Source organism: Ixodes scapularis, unplaced genomic scaffold (assembly GCF_016920785.2).
Source record: "Ixodes scapularis isolate PalLabHiFi unplaced genomic scaffold, ASM1692078v2 PGA_scaffold9__187_contigs__length_104089568, whole genome shotgun sequence".
NCBI lineage: Eukaryota > Metazoa > Arthropoda > Arachnida > Ixodida > Ixodidae > Ixodes > Ixodes scapularis.
The window spans coordinates 19,482,799-19,501,387 of record NW_024609884.1 but is presented as its reverse complement, the minus strand read 5'-3'; the positions used below and the strand labels follow the sequence as shown (position 1 = coordinate 19,501,387).

At 46.0% G+C, this 18,589-nt stretch overlaps 2 protein-coding genes across 4 annotated transcripts in view; one reads left to right on the top strand and one right to left on the bottom strand.

The window, feature by feature from the left end:
• The window catches only part of LOC8043155 (probable aminopeptidase NPEPL1), a 29,466-nt gene extending 14,454 nt beyond the window's left edge, over positions 1-15,012 (bottom strand). Inside the window, exons 1-8 of one of the 3 annotated variants that reach the window (XM_040220907.3) lie at positions 14,552-15,012; positions 13,445-13,595; positions 12,711-12,893; positions 11,952-12,227; positions 10,728-10,809; positions 8,399-8,541; positions 5,996-6,073; positions 1,920-2,020 (exon numbers count right to left, since the gene is read on the bottom strand). In XM_040220907.3, coding sequence (XP_040076841.1) covers positions 1,920-2,020; positions 5,996-6,073; positions 8,399-8,541; positions 10,728-10,809; positions 11,952-12,227; positions 12,711-12,893; positions 13,445-13,594 — 1,013 coding nt within the window. In that variant the 5' untranslated portion in view covers position 13,595; positions 14,552-15,012. Of the gene's footprint in view, positions 1-1,919; positions 2,021-5,995; positions 6,074-8,398; positions 8,542-10,727; positions 10,810-11,951; positions 12,228-12,710; positions 12,894-13,444; positions 13,596-14,160; positions 14,393-14,551 lie in introns of those variants that run through there. The other 2 variants (XM_029993222.4, XM_029993223.4) reach the window with 2 other exon arrangements.
• A 350-nt stretch (positions 15,013-15,362) lies between these two features.
• LOC8043154 (solute carrier family 25 member 44) lies at positions 15,363-18,480 on the top strand. The gene has a single exon (XM_029993221.4). It carries the CDS (start codon positions 15,745-15,747, stop codon positions 16,693-16,695), a length of 951 nt encoding a protein of 316 aa, XP_029849081.1. The 5' UTR covers positions 15,363-15,744; the 3' UTR covers positions 16,696-18,480.
• The last annotated feature ends 109 nt before the right edge of the window (positions 18,481-18,589 follow it).

Genomic DNA, 18,589 nt, shown 5'->3' with positions numbered 1-18,589 from the left:
AGTATCTGCACACAACTTCACTTTTTGTCTACATTAAATAATTTTTCTGGAACGACCACGATAAAGTTGATCAAGTGGACAATGAAAAGTAGAGTAGTACTTCAATTCCTGTTTTAAAAACACTGAGTTTGTGTCTATTTATATTGTGAGAAATGTGTGGGTGAAGTAACATGAAAGCTATTTGTAACGTAACAAATAAAGTAATAAATGATTTTATAATAAAAGTAATTAGTAATGGTAACCAACTACATTTAAGACTGAGTAGCTTGTAGCTGCAATCAATTCTATTTTTTTCAAGTAATGGGCACAAATCTGCATGTCTGGTGTCTCTACTGTACGGTAGCAAGAGTAAATTAAAAAAAAAAATGTAAATGAATGTTTTAGTTGGGCATTTTACAGGGACTTGAATCCCGTGATGAGAAGAGACGAGGCCATTTGCTGTGGCAGTTTGCGTGGAGGTTTGTCGCGCATGGCTGGCCACCAGCCCTGCGTGTGTGAGCACAACAGCAACAGGGAAGAGAAGAGCATGAGGCCATGTCAGAGGCAGCAGGACGTAGAAGTGGAAGGCCGTTAGGCGACAGACCCGAACTTTTCCTAGCTTCCCCTTTGCCTGGTCCTAAGCTCTTGCAAGTTCTAAAACTCCGCTGAACGCTGGTGTACGTGTTCCTGGGCACCTCTGAAGACCACGGCAGCGCCATCTTCCCGGGCGTGCCACCCCGGACGCCGATGGTGCCCCACTTCTACCCCAAGCCTACCAGCCTCAATCTCAGCCCTGAGCTCATCAGCACTTACTTCCATCACCCCAATACCCAGTGCCCTACAAGACAGTGAACTAATAAGTTTCTGAGTGAACTATCAAGTTACTTTTTGGCGAGCCTTTACGGAAAAATGCCTCTACTACGAGCAATCTTTATTGGAATGTTTATATGTCTGTCTCATCGTAGGGCATATCTTTTAATGCTTGCTTAATAAAAAGTGTTCTTTTTGCGTGTGCAAGTGGCCTCGTCTCTCTACATTGCAGGAATCAAATCCCTATAAAATAGAATATAAAAGCCATGAACCTTGTATAACCCTTAAGGTCACTCTCCTGACGTGCACATATCACATAATTTTGTATCAGCATGCTAACACCTCAATAACTGCTTGCTCTCTATATAAATGGGAATACTGATGGCTCATCATGCTCAATAGAACACATCAAGCAACAGTCTCTCAGCCCTGATAGAGTGCATGATTCACTGGAGGACAAAAAAGAATAATGAAAAAGCTCTGCGGTCCTCGAGAAACCCAGCACTTAGAATCAGGAGTGTGAGAATTAGTAAGTTGAATTTAGTGAGGCATTTGGTATGTGGTCACTGTAGATACAATTTGAAGAAAAAGTTTCAGAGCACAAGAAACTATCTATGGAAAAAGAAGAGCTGTGATGTACACTGATGCAGAATAAGAATGCATGAAACAATGATTTTCTTTCAGCCAGTTTTCAACTTGTTCTTTTCGTTCATAATTTAAGACAACCCTGAGACAGGGGAAACAAGAAGGAAAAACAAGAAGGCCCTCAGTATGAGGCTTCGTCGTGTTTCTCCTTCTTGTTTCCCGTCTCAGGGTTATGATAAACGTAAACCAGCTTGCCTGCATCTTATCACTCATTTCAGTAATTCTTTTCGTGCTTGCGGATTGGCGATTGCCTAACAGCAGCGTTGTTTGGCTAATGCAAGCACCTGCCCTTCACCCCTTCCCTAGCAATAATTCTTAAAAAACAGGTGCTTAAAATCCTGTAAAAATGGTATACACGCGAAACAAAAACTAATACGAAAATATTTATACTCAAACTGCTAGCAAAACATGTCAATACCGCTAAGGGAGTGAGTATGGTCAACGAAAATGCCAGGCCAAACATTTGAGAGATATCCATCACCTACTTTCCTGAGTACATGGTGATGATGTCATCTGGTCGGATGGCATTCGGACCCACTGCATTCTCAGCCAAGCAAAAGATGGCGTGGAGGTTATCGCTGAATCCCTATAAAATGAACAGAAACAGCGTCCCGACACAATAGCAATAAGTCAATTGCACATTTGTCAGCGTTTATTAGTTGGAAAAACCTGCACACACTTTTTGACTCCCACTTATTCTGGGAAGCTACCTAATTCACGGACCATGGAGACCAAAAATGACTGCACTGCAACCTCTCTGTGGAAACAAGCCAGGAACGAAGGCCTTTCTGCTCAATTCAAAGATTCCTTTCCGAGAGGCTCACTAACCCTTTCATGGTCACTGGCGTACCTGCGTACGTCAGTGCGGGAGCGTCCCGCATGGCTGCTGACGTACATGTACCGTCCGCAACTGCTCATTAAAAAATTCCCGCCTCTGCTTGAACGGGCGCGTTCGGGGGGCGTGCTGCCATCTGGCAGGCACGTAGCCAGGATTTTGTTTCGGGGGGGCCATTGAAGACAAAATGCTGTATGAAGGGGAGGGGGAAGAGGAGGTCCCAGCAAAATAGAAGATTTCGGGGGAAACCCCCCCCCCCCCCCCCTCTGGCTACGTGCCTGCCATCTGGTAGGTTTGTTGGGAACTACGACCATATAATTCCGGTCATGTCTGTTTTGGCGCGGCTTTTTGAAATTGCGAAACTGGACGCTCTGTGCAAGTGATACTTTCGAGATGGCTGCGCCTGCGGACTGCTCTGGAGGTAGTGTAGCGGAGATTGCAGTGCGGGCTCTTTAAGTTCAGACTTTGAACCCTTCTTGGACTCTGAGTCGGATGACAACTCGACATCCGACCAACAACTGGAAACCAGCTCGGGGTCGGAGTTCGAAGTCCGACACACAGCCGCACAATCTGCTAGACCATCTCGGAAGCGGGTGCCTAGAAGTTTTAGTCCTTTTTGTTTTGTTCAGCCTCCAGCGAGCGTGCCGTAGACGTTTTGAAGTGTGTGTACTATGTTTATTTTTAGTCCTACATTCTTTTATGCATCAATAAACTAGTGTATTCTCTTTGCAGAGTAAAAAAAACCCGACCACGGGGGTGTGTCTTTAGACAAAAAATGTGACCATGAAAGGGTTAAAAGTATCTGATATGGGAATTTCTGTACAAATGCCTAGGTGACTGGAAATTAAAGTGGGCATCATGTGGAAATTCATGCACTGCCATGTGATAATGATTTACTGGCGATGCTTCACTTCGCATGGTCTCTACTTTCTTCAGAAATGTTGCAGGCGATCTGTATGTCTGTTTCAATACGACCTGAATGCAAAGAAGTGGATTTTTCCTTTCTGTGCCCGCAGAAAGCGATCGAGGCTTCTCTGCATGCGCTCTCTGCTAGATGGGAGCAGCTTCTCGCCAACTGCGAGAAGCTCAGATTGAGAAGAGATTCCGCGAGCTACGTACGAACCGTGTCGACAGCTGCGACTGCCGCCGTGGAGGACGCTGGCGGTGGGACAGCAATCTTTACGTTTATGCACATTTCGTCGAGGATGGCACGCTTTTGGTTCAAGGAGAATGCTTTTTTGTCTTCCCCGTCAAGGTGCCGGCGGTGCCGGGACTCTCTATCATTGAGTGGCAATGATTCGTCGAAACGGTGCTTGAGCAAGGGTAGACTTTCGCGCAAAAGCAGTCACACCAACCAGCAACGCCGACACGGAACACAAACCAAACGAAGCGTGAACAGCACGGAGACAGAGTTCACACTCAAGCTCGTCTTTCGTCGGTCACGTGGTTTGTGGGCCACATTTGCAAAGCAAGCTGCAGCATGAGGAGTCAAAACTCAAAAGTAATCACGTTCTGCAAATGTGTCCGCCTTTCCGCCCAGTTTCCTCGCCACAATGGCCAAGCGACAACCAAATGCAGGCGTACCTGCGCCAATCTGAAAGGAGGCGTCTGCCATTTAATTGCAAATGCTTTCAATGGTTGGAGTTGCTCCCTTTCTTAAATCTTTGCTCTCTATGTCATCTTTGCCGGTATGTTGTCGTTAGCCCTCCGAACGTCTCTATCAGCCTGCCATAACAGCTTCTCTGCGTGTGAAGCGGAAAAGTTGCTTCCCAGGGAGCACACGCCGATGCAGAGCCTGCAGCCGCCGGCCTTTGCAGCATCGTCTGCGGCTTGTTCTGGGTGGCTGTTCGGCCACGGCAGCATAAGTGCGGAGGCCCGAAACTTAGTAAACTTTCCGAATTCTATAATTTTTTTAATTACCGCAAAATTTCTCTTCGCTATATCTGCAGGAACCAGTCAATTCCCTTCGCTAAAAACAGGCACAAATGCATTGTAAAAAATGGACACATCTCCACGTGGTAAATGATGTTGATTGGGGCGAAGCTCTGGTGGTGCTGATGATACTGATTTTATTGTTCATAGGTAGTGCTGATGGTGCCGATTTTTTTTATTGCTCATAGGTAGTGCTGAGTTCCAGGCTGCGTTTCGACTTCATTATTACTGCTTTATGGTCGGTGAAATGCAGAGCCAGTGGTTCTTCTAGCGGATCAGCTTGGATCCGCCAGAAGCCGTGGGAACGCATCTCCACCGCTTAAGTCAACAGTCCATGTCAGAAAGACAATGTGTGGTATGGATCGTGGTTATATACACAGTTGAGCATTTGACCGCAGCGCCCTCTTGTCTATAAACGTTGAGCCAATGCATGCAAAGTTTAATGTGATTATATGCGCATTTGACCGCAGCGCCCTCTCTTGTATAGACGTTGAACGGCTACATGCAACGTTGGAGTGTAGCGTAGTGATTAAGACGTCTCACTCGTAAGCAAGCGGTCCTGAGTTCAAACACCCATGCGGGCATACGTTTTTTGTTTTTTCTAAAGTGGGCCGATCCCAGAGGCAGTGCAATCGATCTGAGCACGGACGCCGGACAAGGCTAGACCCTAAGGAGCTTCGCCCCTAAAAGTGCAACCGGGAATAGGAAATCGTGATCGCTTCGCTGTAGCCCCTATTTTGTTATAACCAACTTCGTTATAACCAACCGGTCTCGACAGTACATTGTTTACAGGATATGGTCTACAAAAGGCTGGACAATACTTGACAAGCACATACACGTGGCACCGGCTCCTGCTCTACCGCTTCTCCACGGTGCGTTTTGTGATGCAGAAAGAAAAAGTTGCCGAAAAAACAAAATCGAAAAAATTAAAAAATGCACAGATATCCAGTTGAGCACACATGGGACACCTGGGCGCCTTTAAACCCGTTACGTGCTGCTGCGAGAGGAGCACTTGGACGCACAAGCCAAACGGCTAGTTTGGTAGTTGCTGTTAGTTGAAAGCGGTTGACTGGGTTGACAACACAGCCGCTAGTTGGGTGTTTTTCACTTCGCTGTGGCTCAGGTTGCGTGTGGCTAACACTCGACCAGCCACGCAATTTGGCGCAATATCGCGAATTTTTATCAAGATGGCACAGGAAATCGCCTTTGGCACAAAATGACACATTTGGCTCAGGAGTGGAATCACTGCACATCACTTCTGCCAGTCCAGAAGGGGTCCCCGTAAATGTCAATGGTTGAGAATCAATGGTTTATCGCAAGAAAACATACTATCAGTGTATTCTCTCCTCATCTTTTTTTTTTTTTTTTTTCTTTTTTGACGTTTACCAAGAATTTGAAAACTGAAGTCTACACAACCTGGCCACGTCGCCTCTGTGGTTACTAGCGTTCATCAAAACAGGTGGCACAGACGCAGGTGACTGTGCTTTAAAAAGAAAAAACTTTTTTCCCAGTCTGCCACGTTACTTTGTTTCTTTCTTTTCTGCATTTTGTATTGCTGGTTAGTTCCAGGGACATAAAAGCACAAACCTCCTTTTGCGCATGAGGGTAGTTTGCCAAAAATCGATGCTCAGAAATTTGCCTGCCCCCCCCCCTCCCTCCCTTCCCTTCCCTTCCCTTCCCTTCCCTCCCCTCCACCCCACACTCCTCTCTATCCAGCCTCTAACTCATCCCACACGGAAGTGCAAACCACAATGCACATGACAGACTCTGTCAACGTCAAACTTGCAGACTCACAAGCTTGACAGCTGCGTAGAAGGCCCCCAGAATTCCGGCAGCTCCACCGCAGTCTCTCTTCATCCCACACATGGCAGTCTAAAATTAAGAAATTCTTTCAATCACAGGTCTTGGAATGTCTGGAAGTCATGTCAATACAGTCGTCTAACATAGTTACTACGGATTTTGAACACCACACTATATAATCTCATATTTATGCATCCTCAAAGAAGCCTTACAACTGAATATTTTATAGCTAAGCATGTATCGGCGAAATGCGCGACCTAAAATTTTGCTGTGGTCAGATTTTCACGATTGAAGTTGCTGCTGAGCCTGCAATGACTACAAGCATCCACTGTGCCCTTTACAGACACCACCCCACTTGTTCATAAATGATGACGAGTAGTCAAGATTATGACCACTGAGGCAAATACTGGACATGACGTCCCGGGTAGGAACCATAAGGGGATGACATCAAAATAGCTTTCCTTCAATACTGCAAGACTACTGCATAACGAAAATTAGCTAGATTAACAACTGTAAAACAATCGTGAAAAATAAAATTCATCGTTACAGGTCTCACATAACATATTTTCAATACTCAAAAGTTCTGCACCTCTTAATTTGTCAAAAAGAATGCTCAAGCACATGTCAAATACAGTCGAACCCGGTTATATCACACCCGGGTATTTCGAATTATTGCTTATATCGAACAGTCCAAAAATCCCCTTGAAAATCACATGTAATAGTATAGGAGCATTGTCTTTATGTATCGAACTCCCATGGACCCCCATGGCGGGGACACTCGATATAGTGAACGAAGCACGGCGGCCCTTCGCTTCTCCCGCGGTCAGATTGCTCCCGCAGAGCAACATAGCTCGCGTTGCCGTGCTGGCAGACCGCCAAGCCAGCATGCGCGCATAAAGGCCCGTTCACACTCTTGCGACCGAGTACGACTGAGAGAGACGAGATCTCTTAAAACTTCTTAAATGTTTTTAGAATGAGGGAACACACTGACATTGTGGCGCCATCTATGCGGTGACCCTGGAACTGCATTTCACAAGAGCGAAGGTTTTGCGGGATTTCCGAGGTCAAATGTGCGTAATACCCATAGAAAGTCTCGTTTATAACATTGACAAAAGGTTTTCGAGCCAAGAAAGAAAGGATAATGCGCGAGAAATAAAAAAAAAAATATGCCGGACCGCCGAGTTTACACTGCTTCCCAATAGATGGCGCCAGTGTGTTTTCTGGTTTAAGAAGTTTTAAAGAACCCAGGTTTAAGAGGTCGCAAGAGTGTGAACGGGCCTTAAGGGACCTTACACGCGCGCACGGGGATACTCAACAAAAAAGCAGTAAAAAAAAAGTGGAGGATGGCAAAAGCAAATGGAAGGGCACGCGCGCGCGTAGAGAGGGCAGAGAGTGTTCCTTAGACCAAAATAAAATAAGAAAAAAAAGTCTTCGTCAAGTCCAGTCTGTCGACAACGGTTGAGCAATCGCACTTTGAACCCTTATCTTTGTTTACCTTTTTCTTTCGCCGTTCTTGCTTCGCGCGTTTTTTTTTTTTTTCTTTTTGCTTTTCTTTTTTTGCTGCCTGAATTTAGTGAGGTTTCTTTTTTGTCGCTTGCTTAACTTTATTCTATGGATCGAGCGTTTTTTGTTTGTTTTTATGTGGCTCACTTTTTCCGTTCTTCCATTTTTTTTTTTTTTTAATTCGTGTTTTGTCGCCGGTGCTGTGCGGAGGTCGCGCGCGCGATCGCAAACACCGTTTACGCGGCGGTGTTTGTGATCTTCAACTAAGCTCTACTGTATTTAGCGGCTCTTTTTGGTAAGTAAGGTTCTGCTTGTCGCGGCTTTCGGTACTAGCAGAGACGCGCGGAAATATCAACTGGAGCTTAAGTTAACATATTTTTGTATATCAAATTATCGATATATCGAACTATTTTAGGATCCCCTTTGAATTCGATATATCCGGGTTCGACTGTATGCACTGCTCTAAGAGCAAGACTTGGTCTTGGAAAGTGCTTCGCTTCCACATTGTAGAAAACGTTTTCCTTGCTACTGACAGACAAAAAACAAATTACACATTGCCCTATTCAAACATTTGGTTGGATGCTGCATTGATGAATGTTCATCACAGGTGTGCTCAGGTGAAACCAAGAATCATTTCCTCACCAAATTTGTAGGAATATAAGATTTTACCCAGCATATCTCACGCAGCTTCTTAAAAAGAATTCGGCGTATGCTAAATGCTGAAGTGACCATCATCATTACTGAGTGTGAAATTTGATTAACAACTCAAGTAACCACGCAGGCCACACAAAAATGCTAAAGGGGCTACGAACAGCCTGTGGGCAGTGGTATCTGCAACCGTAGGAGTCATCAAGTTTGCAAATTAAGAGAAATAGAAGCTTTCCTCCACTGTACCTTGGTCTTGATGCAGAGTCCCCCAGTGTCGTAGACAATGCCCTTGCCCACCCAGGCAATGGTGTCCTGAGAACCCTCGGGAGTGTGGCTCAAGACAACCAATGCCGGAGGATGCGTCGCAGCACGCCCCACAGAGTACATTCCTGAAAGAAAATAATGTTGCTTAGGGTTCGATTATGCCAAGTGTCAGATGGCACTCAGAGGCACACATAAAAATGTTGGCAATTCTAAAGCAGAATCATTTTGCCTTTCACTACTTACAAGAGCACTTCTACAAGAATGACAGTTCTATTCACACTTAAAAAAGGTGCAGGAATCTGTTTGCTTTCAGAAAAGGAATCAGACTTTTCCAAGAGAAAAATGCTCTTTTCTGGAAAAATAAAAACCCAAGTGCTCCACCACGTGACGATACACCAACTCATGTTTATAACCCAACCGGAGCGCCCCTAGCAGACGCCACCGGCGCCGCGCATGCGCGATGGGGGTGTGGGCAAGAAACTCGCTGTCGCCCATAAACAAACCATTGAAATGCAATGTTGTCGGCGTCGGTGTGAGTCCACCGGCCCTTTTTCGTGTTTGAATTGTTGATTCTATGTCTTCCTGGTGATGTCTGACTATCTTGAGTGGCGTCAGCGAAATTACCGAGACTCGTTACACCGCAAAACTTCGCATGAATAATGTGACATGTGGCGCTTCATTTCGCGTGGACGCCGCAGTATGTACGCTAAACCCTGATTCGCATGATGAGATTTCGCTTGCAAATTTCAGTCGCAACGCCACTCGAGCTGCAAAAGCGTGAACCGTAGCTGAGATGGTCGACGTCGATACTGAAAATCGCAAGCAGAATCGGACCAAGTGAATTAGGCATAACAAGTCGGTGATGGTCACCGGTAACAATGATCAACATCTCCTTGTATCTACGGTTTACATCAAGCCTGGTTACCAACCTTCAAATTTAATCTTTTGAGGCCTGCACTTACTTCTTATCGCAAGTACCGGGTCAACATTTGGTCTAAGGGCCAGCGTCGTCTAAGAGAGCAGACGACAAGCAGAAACGTTTGAAAGAGCAGACGACAGTAAGAACGATCAGTCGGTCGTTTGAACTTGAAGACACACTGAACGTAGTCCACAGGTGGTCCGCACAACTTGATGGTTTCCTGGCGTTCATGTTGGAACAAAACAAATAAATCTGATGACCACAAGTATCCGTGAATACAACCCAAAGTGCTTCCCGCCCAAGCAATCGTTGTCCGACGGCGTCTGCTTTTCCCTTCTCACGGTACATATCCAGACTCTCGGACGAACTGAGCACGTGAAAACTGACCTTCAAACCTTTCTCGACACTTTTGGTATGGCCCCAGTCACGGCGTTTTGACGAGAAGGCAGGTTTTTGTCTGGTTCCTTTCAAAACAACGCAGGAATACACGTCTGGCATGGAGACTTCTGCCCACAGCCCCAGGCCGAAAGTGCGACCGACGCGCCACCACCGCGCCGTGACGTCACAGAGTTGAGTTTGTGTAGAGACTTTTTTCACAAGGGCGCCGCCACCTTGAAATATCGTCACTTCCAGTATGGGCGAAAACATTGCTTTGCCGTCACTACGCCAATAGAATGCATTTAGGAGATAAGCGTAACCGTCACCCATTCTCGTTTTGTCTCCCTCTATTTTTTTTTTTTCTGCTATGTCCAGGTTGAAAAGTTTTAATATTTTTTCGTCGCCCATACCGTATATGCCTACTTGGTGGTCAGGGGCGAGAGTAAGCGGAAAAGGTCTATACCAAAGGTGGCCAAGCTGCGGCTCTTTGCGTGTCAAAATGTGGCTCGCTTCTTCTTCTTCTTCTTCCCCCCCCCCCCCCCCCCCCCCACTCCCGGTCACACGAGCACTTCCCAAAAAGAGAAATGAAACGCGTTTAGATCGAAAGACAGGATGCAGTTTGGTAGTCTTGTGCTATTACTACCTTACGCACAGTTGGACTGCTTTTGAAACAAATAGATTGAAAGTAGTTTGAGTTTTGTGTAGTATTGCTCTGGAAAAGTGTTTGCCCCCCCCCCCCCCCCCCTTCCCTGCGGCTCTTGGAAGCTTTGTGGTTTTGATTGCAGCTCTTAGGCCAAGTCAGCCTGGCCACCCCTGGTCTATAGATACATTACTTGATTTTCAGAAAAAATAAAATCCATTTTGTAAGAATGTCTAGGAAATCAAAAGTTGTTGCTGCAAGTTTTTTTAAAGCAAAATGTATAAAGCCCTTTCTGCCCTTCGGAAACGATGTTGAATCCTTGACAAATTGAATGTTACCGGAGTCTATTTCTAAAAACAATTGAATTCACTGACCTCCAAAGCCTCTGCTGTTGAGTTCTTCTCCCTTGATGATCGTGGGCTTGAGACCCAGAGCATTGCCCACATGTTCAATTTCCTGAGAAAGAATTCATGCGATCATAAGCATTGTTCAAACTGCAAATGTATAATCCCCAAAATAACTCGACGCAGTTTACTCGCTGCAAGCAAAACTACTAACCAAATAAATTTAATCGGCCTCCTTGAGTTCTATACCTCGATCGAATGAAAAATGAATCACAATTCGAAATAGTACGACCAAAATAGAAGAAACAGCAATTATTAGCTATTAAGAAAATAATGCAGTCTAGAGGTTTATTGCACGACACAAGGGACAATCACAAGCGAGTAGACACGGACAAGCGCAAACTTTCAACTAGTTGATTTGTGCTCGATCGACCACGAACATCCAGAAAGAGCATGCGCAGCACGCTAAACAGGAGAGAACGGAAACAGATAGAAAAGTCACCCACCCAGACACATTCCACAATAGTCATTGTCAAACCAGCAACCCGGATAAAAACTGTACTTGTTTGAAAGTGAAGTGCAGTTTTTATCCAGGTTGCTGATTTGATAATGACTATCGTGGAATGTGTTTTGGTGGGTGACTTTTCTATCTGTTTTCTGTTTCCTTTTCCTTCTGTTTAGCGTGCTGCACATGCTCTTTCTGGATGTTCGTGGTCGATCGAGCACGAATAAACTAGTTGAAAGTTTGCACTTGTCCGTGTCTACTCGCTTGTGATTGTCCCTTGTGTCATGCAAAAAACCTCTAGACTGCATCATGAACCAACTAGGCCAACAACAAGTTTTAAGAAAATAATGATTTCCAATATTTCATAGAAGCTAGGGGAGCAGCAACCCCCCCCTGCAAGGGTCGTGCTTCAGTCAATAATAAACACAATGAGAGAAAAGTAAAATTACAAGAAGGCTATCACCCAGCATAAAATGCAACAAAATCTCCCTACGACTCCATACAGGACAAAACTCCATCAGCTTCAGGCAGTTTTCCGCTGCAATCAGCGAGGCTGAGAAACCCTCTGGTTATCCCCGCATCAAACGATGAAGCAAACCCTTCGACCAACCAATAAAGATGGATTGATCAAAAGGTTCCCACCAGGTTGAAGTGAACAACACAAGACAAAAGCTCGCCGTCTCTAGCATACGGACTTTCGCCCAATTTCTCGCCACGTCCCGCCGAACCCCGCCAACAGAGCCACATGCCTTGATGAAGGCCTCAGTGTTCATGTCCTGACAGGGAGTGTCCACGATCTTGGCCGTGAGCTGGATGCCCTCGGCAGTTGCGCTGAGGCAGCGCAGGTCGGAGTCCCCGAGAGGGCGGCCCCCGCCTGAATCGACCAACAGGAACTCCACTGTCACAGTGTGTGGCTGCTGGCTCGGCCCTTGCTGCTGCTGCAAGCCGGACTTGCGGCTGAACACCGGGAAGGCCCGGGCAACGGCGCAGCCGCTTGCAAACACGTCTTGCCGCTCGCACACAATCTGCAGAGGGTAACAAGAAGCAAGTTGGGCAGACTCCAACCACGTGGCTGCATCTACCGGGGATAATCCTCCAGTTATCCAACAGCCACAATCTCGTCGTCTCAAAGCTACACATGTTCGCCTCCTTAGAATTGAAAATAGCTTTGCTCGTCGTGGCAGAGTGTGTGCTAACAACAAGCTCTGGCCACGAGCCTTTCAAGTTAATAGACATGTCATTCTTTTTTTTCTTTTTATTAGACGATAAGTTACTTCATCCACACCATGTGGCACTGACGTCATATGAATGTCTACAATACTTCACCCACCTTCAAGGTGACAATGGAACAGGTTCAACACCACGAGCTCTTTCTCCTCTAAGAATGTGCTTCAATCATGCAAACCTCCATGCAGGAGGTTTCTATGGTCAATTTTCCTGAACCTAGAGTGAGGCTCTATCACCTAACAGGGAAGCTAATTTTCCTCGAAAAAGGCAAAGGAACTTACCACTACATACTCGTCAACACCAGCACTAAGACTCTTGACAAGCTTGGTGAGAGAATGGGCGTGTGATGGGGTGTTATGCCGAGAACATTTGGTTGGCAGGGCAGCCAATGTGGCAAGGTTCAGGTACATGGAGCAGCTATCTGTTGGAGAAGGATGCAATGAGGCCACCGCTGCCTTGAACACCTGCAAACAAAAAACACGGTGTTACAATCAAGAAATCTCAGGAGCCTTTATGAACACCTGAAAAGCTAAGAAAAGGAATACAGCCCAAGTCCGTTTTAATTTCACAGGCTCAAAAACTTTTATACTAGTGGCAAATAAGAATGAGCTGGTCCATGATTTCACTAATCATGGGATGCTGCATTGATAAATCTCACTTAAAATTGTTTGCTGTAGTTCATTCGTTGAAGAAAACAGAGGTTGGACAAATTTCCTTTTTCCTCATCAAAGAAAAGAAACTTAATCTTTTTTAAGACTGTCATTGCATGCAACAATCACCTATTAGTACTATACAATTATTGCTACAGCCAATTTACCAATGCAGTTAGTGCTGAGTGGGCTGAATGCAGTGGTCCTTACAAACTTCCAAGTGGGCTTCCGCAGCAATGCCATAAATCAAATTTTTACATAACCTCTCCCTACAAACATAAATTTGCATTTGCTTCATCTGAATTAAAAAATGCTTGCAGCTGGCAAACGTGTTACATGATGTGCAAAGTTGCAGGATACATTACCTCTTCCCCAACGCGCGGATCCAATTTGGACTTGACATCGTCAAAGCTGATCTTTGACAAGTTTCTGGGCTGCCCAATTATTAGCACAGGCTGGTGGAGAGGATCGCTTGGAGTCAAGTGTCCATTGTACTTGATGATAGCACTGGACATTCTGCAACAATAAATGTTGTAGACACAATAAGTAAAGTACTGCTCAGTGCCACAGTTACCTGGTGCATCAGCCTCCAAATGTGAGGTTTCTCATTAGTTAAACATATTTTACAATTACATAGAACCTGGAATGACAGGAGAGCCGAGGCCCTTTTTGCCACGTTATCTTTCCTGGGGCCCACTTCAGCTAGGAACAAGCAATCGTAATTTAAAGCTGAGACAGGATAAGATAACAGCCTAAGCATTCCAAGAGCTACATGCAATTAAAGGTGATCCAAGTTTAAGGATGAAATATGAAATATATAAAGGTTTCACGGAAACTGACAGAAAATTACTAGTTCGACAGTGAGCTGTTTAATTCGAATTCAGCATTTAACTGAATTTCGGCTTTTAGTGGGTTTTGACGTCGACTGCAAGCTTAAAAGTACCCTCGTTAATCACGTCCAATCCTCCCAGCTTAACGGCTGTGTGGAAGTACAGCAAAACATTCGCCAGAAACGCGAATCATAGCAGCCGTAAAGGGCGTTTCGTCGCGCTACTCCGACAAATATAAAGGGCAGCGTTACTTTAAATTCCGCAGTCTGCAACCGTCTCCGGATGCCCTTCTTGACTTATGCTCCATTCAGCAGAGTCTTCGATTCCACCGGAATCGGGCGGTAAACCAAATGAAACGAGGATCGACCACCGCACCTCTCTCGAAAGACAAAAGATTCAAGCTCACGAGACGCCGCAACAGCGCGAGGCATCAAATCCGCCGACAAACGCGCACGTAACACTTTGTTGTCGCTTCTTTTTTCTATTATTTTTTTACGATGTGCCTAGTGCGGGTTTTATTTGAAATGTAGGGAGATCGAATATTGCCAAACCGATCAACTTCCGTCGGATATTGTGACCCCCAAAAACATTTTCTTTTTACGCGACAAAACGACAAAACCTTTAAATGCGCCGTGTACTCACTTTTTGCCGACGCCGACTGTCTCAATTTCAGAACGGTCAGACGGCCACACGACTCGCTCGCGAGACTCGGTTCACACCGGAAAGAAGCACCTAAGCCCGTTCCAGCGGAGGAGCTGATCGAATCACCCGAGCTTCGCCAACTCTGCGACTCTCCGATTGCCTCGCCTTATCAGAGCGATCAGATGAGCGATCAGACGAATCAGACAAACATTCAACAGCGCGGTCTGACTGACGCGTTCGTGACAACTCTCGCGCGATCCGCGGTCAACGCCGCCTTGGCCGCTGCCCCCGCTGTTCCGCCGTCACAACGATCACTGTACGAAAGTTATATATATTGCATATCATGGCCTGCGCTCAGCATTCGAAACTGTAGCGTGCTCAACATAGAGTAATATCTCGCGGAGATCCGACCAGATCCGACTGGCTCTGCTTCTGACCCTGAGAAATAAAATTCGTAAACAAAATGACAGTAAAAGCAACGAAAAACTACAGAAAAGGCGCTTGGGGGGAAAGAGTGCGTGAAGTCAAGCCTAAAAAGCGTGCGTCCAGAGCGGCGCTGGCAACAGAACACGCTCGTTGCTCCTACTTGACCGACAGTTGATATATATAAATTTTTTAATGCATTAACTTCATAAAAAAAAATCATAATTATTTCGTATTCATTTTTTATTTATTTATTTACCTAGACTGCCCGCACGGCGGCACGGCGTGGATAGACACATTAGTTTCTATGCTAGGTGACGCAAGCTACCGCCCATTATGCAGTGTACAGCGGTTAGTTTTAGTATTTGTCCATCCAGAATTAGGTTGGTTTCTTTGCGCAGACGCAAGTGACGCAAGCATGAGTTTTTTGCCCCAGCGCCGATGTCGCCTGTGGGGTGATCCTGGGTGATCTCATTTTCATGTCTCTTCCGAGCGTGCACCGTAGAGATCCTGTTGCCACAACAAGGTATTTTCTTTATATGAAATCAGCAAGCTACACGCTACGATGAGATGATTCTGCACGTTGTACCAGATGCAGCGATAATTGCATTCCTATCCTCTTGGAAAGACTGTTACCAGAATCGCGTGCTGCCCAGTGCCGAAGATCAGAGGGCATGAAGATTTCATCCCCGCTATATTTATTGACTCGTCGTACACCGTGAAAAATAAAAATAAAATAGCGCCTTCGCGAGCATTATCGGCCCTCCACGATGGAAGACCCAGAAATCCTCACGATTGAGTGGGAAATGATGAACAAGTCGCGCTTCCTGATGTTCAGCATGATCAATTCATTCACCTTGCGCTGCCTCGTCTACCCGCTGACCGTTATCAAGACCAGACTCCAAGTTCAGAAACCGGGAAAGCTGTACCGAGGCACCGTGGACGCCTACTACAAGATCCTTCGGCACGAGGGCTTCGGCGGCCTGTACCGGGGCTTCTGGATCAATACCATTCAGATGTTTTCCGGCATCGGCTACATCTTCACGTACGAGAAGGTGCGCGACATGTTGTCCCGGCACGCCGACATCCACGACCGGCGGCTGAAGGGGCTCATCGCGGGCGGCTGCAGCTCGCTGGTCAGCCAGACCATCATCACTCCGTTCGACGTCGTCTCCCAGCACATGATGGTCCTGGGCCGGTCCTCCAAAAGCGGCATCATGGTCATGAACCCGCTCAACATCACCATTGACTTCAATAAGAAGCACCTCATCTTTGCCGCCATCGTACGCGAGCTGTACCGGAGGGACGGCCTACGGGGTTTTTATAGGGGCTACTTCGCGTCGCTGCTCGCGTATGTGCCGGGGAGCGCGCTTTGGTGGATGTTCTACCCGGTCTATTCGGACGGACTGCGGCGGGTTGTCCCGGACTGGACACCGCAGATGCTCGTGCAGTGCATGGCGGGCCCTATGAGCGGCATCACCGTCTGCCTCATCACCAACCCCATGGACGTTGTGCGCGCGAGGATCCAGGTGCAGCGGATGAATTCGGTCACACAGACCTTCTGGCAGCTATGGAACGAAGAGAAGATGCGCATGTTCCAGATTGGCCTGTCAGCCAGGGTCATGCAGAGCCTCATCAGTTCCTTCCTCCTGGCTCTGGGCTACGAGACGCTTAAGCGCTGGAGCGTCCACGAGGAGTACAAAGACAAGATTCGGTGGTAGACCGTTGCCCCAGCTTCGAGCCCTGCAGGTGGCTGGCGCTGTCCCTGGCCACAGCTGGTGCAGGCACGGGCAGCAGTTCCCACACTAGTCTGCCCCGGGCATCGCGAGGTTCAGATGTGTGCTATACTCTCCGGTTGCTAGGCCAAAGGGTGGAAGCTATGCCACTCTCCTTGTACGGTATTTGTAGTGCCTGATGCATAAAGAGCTTCAGCATGGGACGAGGAAAATTTGGACTAGTTTGTTTTAAAGTTGCAAATTTGGCATTCAGATTCTTTCATTGCCTCTCGACAGACTGGTCCATACCAGTTTGTAGTTATCAAGCAGTACAGGTTGTTTCGCAGTCACTGCACAGTCATATCTTTGCTTTGGAACTGTGTGCAATACAAGAAATACCGGTGCAATCGGTTGAATGGACATTTCTTCCTTTACAATGTGTCTTCTGGGGCAAATGGGGTGCATCGAAAGGTCACTATAAGAAATAAGCAGAGTATGTAAATTTGAGATGCACAAATTATGTAAGCAGAAGTGTGTGCGTTTTTTTTTGTTTGTTTTTTTCTGTTTGCAAGATGTTATAATTGAGCTTGAATTAGCTGACCGGACTTTTCAGATTATTACCAAAGGTACTTCGTTCATCCTTGCAAAGCTTCAAGGCCTTGCAGGGGTGACCCTTTGCAAATGCAGAGCACAGAATAGCCATGAAATGAAACATTTGTCTGTCTTGCAGGTCTCATTTTCCCCTAACAGTCATTTCAGGTTTAGTTGATGCTGCAAGAATGTACAACTGCAACAAAAAAAGAGTAGCACAAGTGACCAATGACCGGAGCTGCAAAATCGCAACATGCGGCGCTATTGTTCCATAGCATGCCGATAGCGAGAGTGTCAGTCACGTTCCATATCTCATCGCGGGGGTGGCCGGCAGAACACTGAGGGATAAGATAACTTTCGAAATTCGGGTTTTAGGATGGGCTGCTTTCTGCCGGCAACCCCCGCGTTAAGACATGGTACATGACTGGCACTCTCGCTATCGGCGTTCTCCGGAATAGCGCCGCATGTCGCGATTTTGCCGCTCCGAACGTCTGTCACTTGTGCTACACTTTTTCTGTTGCAGCTGTACTTCAAGGAAAAACCAGCACAATTGAATATTTCAGATTGCAATGATGGTGAACAAATGTTGTAAAGTTTTCAATCCCTGATTTGGGATTACCCTTGTTTCTCAATTTTTGTATTTAAAAAAAAAAGTTTTTTTTTACTGTCACAGCATGAAGTGTTGTAATGTCATTGTTACCGGGCTCAGTTTTCTAGTCCAAACATTGTGCTATGGATTGTTATATTTGTTATAGAGAAATTTGAATATTACTCCGTTTTGCCTTAACATGGACTGCAGCAAAGACTTGAAGTGCAGAAGTGTAGCTTCGATAGGTTCTCTTGCTGTGCAGGTGGTGATGTAGCCAAGGTACATTAGAAAGCATAACATTTGTGCTCGTAGCCCTCGCGGCTCTCCACGTTGGAGTCAAACGGAAGGGGAGAATCATCAATATTATTAACTTTTTGTTAGGTTTGCATTATGTGCACAAGTGCTTTGCTCAGGCATTCAGATACCACTTCATTGTTTGCATCTTTTGAAGAAACTTGACAAGGCAGAATGGTGTAGATAGAGAAACATTAAAGAGTTTTTATATGCCACAATGTTACACGGCTGACTGATGGCTGTACAAACACCCACATTGTAGAGCAAAATTAACTGTTGGGCTAGTTGGCTACACATTGTATAAAAATTCAAAAGCGCAAACACCAAGGTGTTTGCACCAAGGTGTTTGCGCTTTTGAATTTTTATAGAGCAATTCTACAGGTTTGTAGATTGGCTCATCGGTCACTCATGATTCTTCTATTGTGT

Excerpts from the sequence above, each read along its gene's own strand:
- LOC8043154 (XM_029993221.4), top strand. The coding sequence starts at position 15,745 with ATGGAAGACCCAGAAATCCTCACGATTGAGTGGGAAATGATGAACAAG.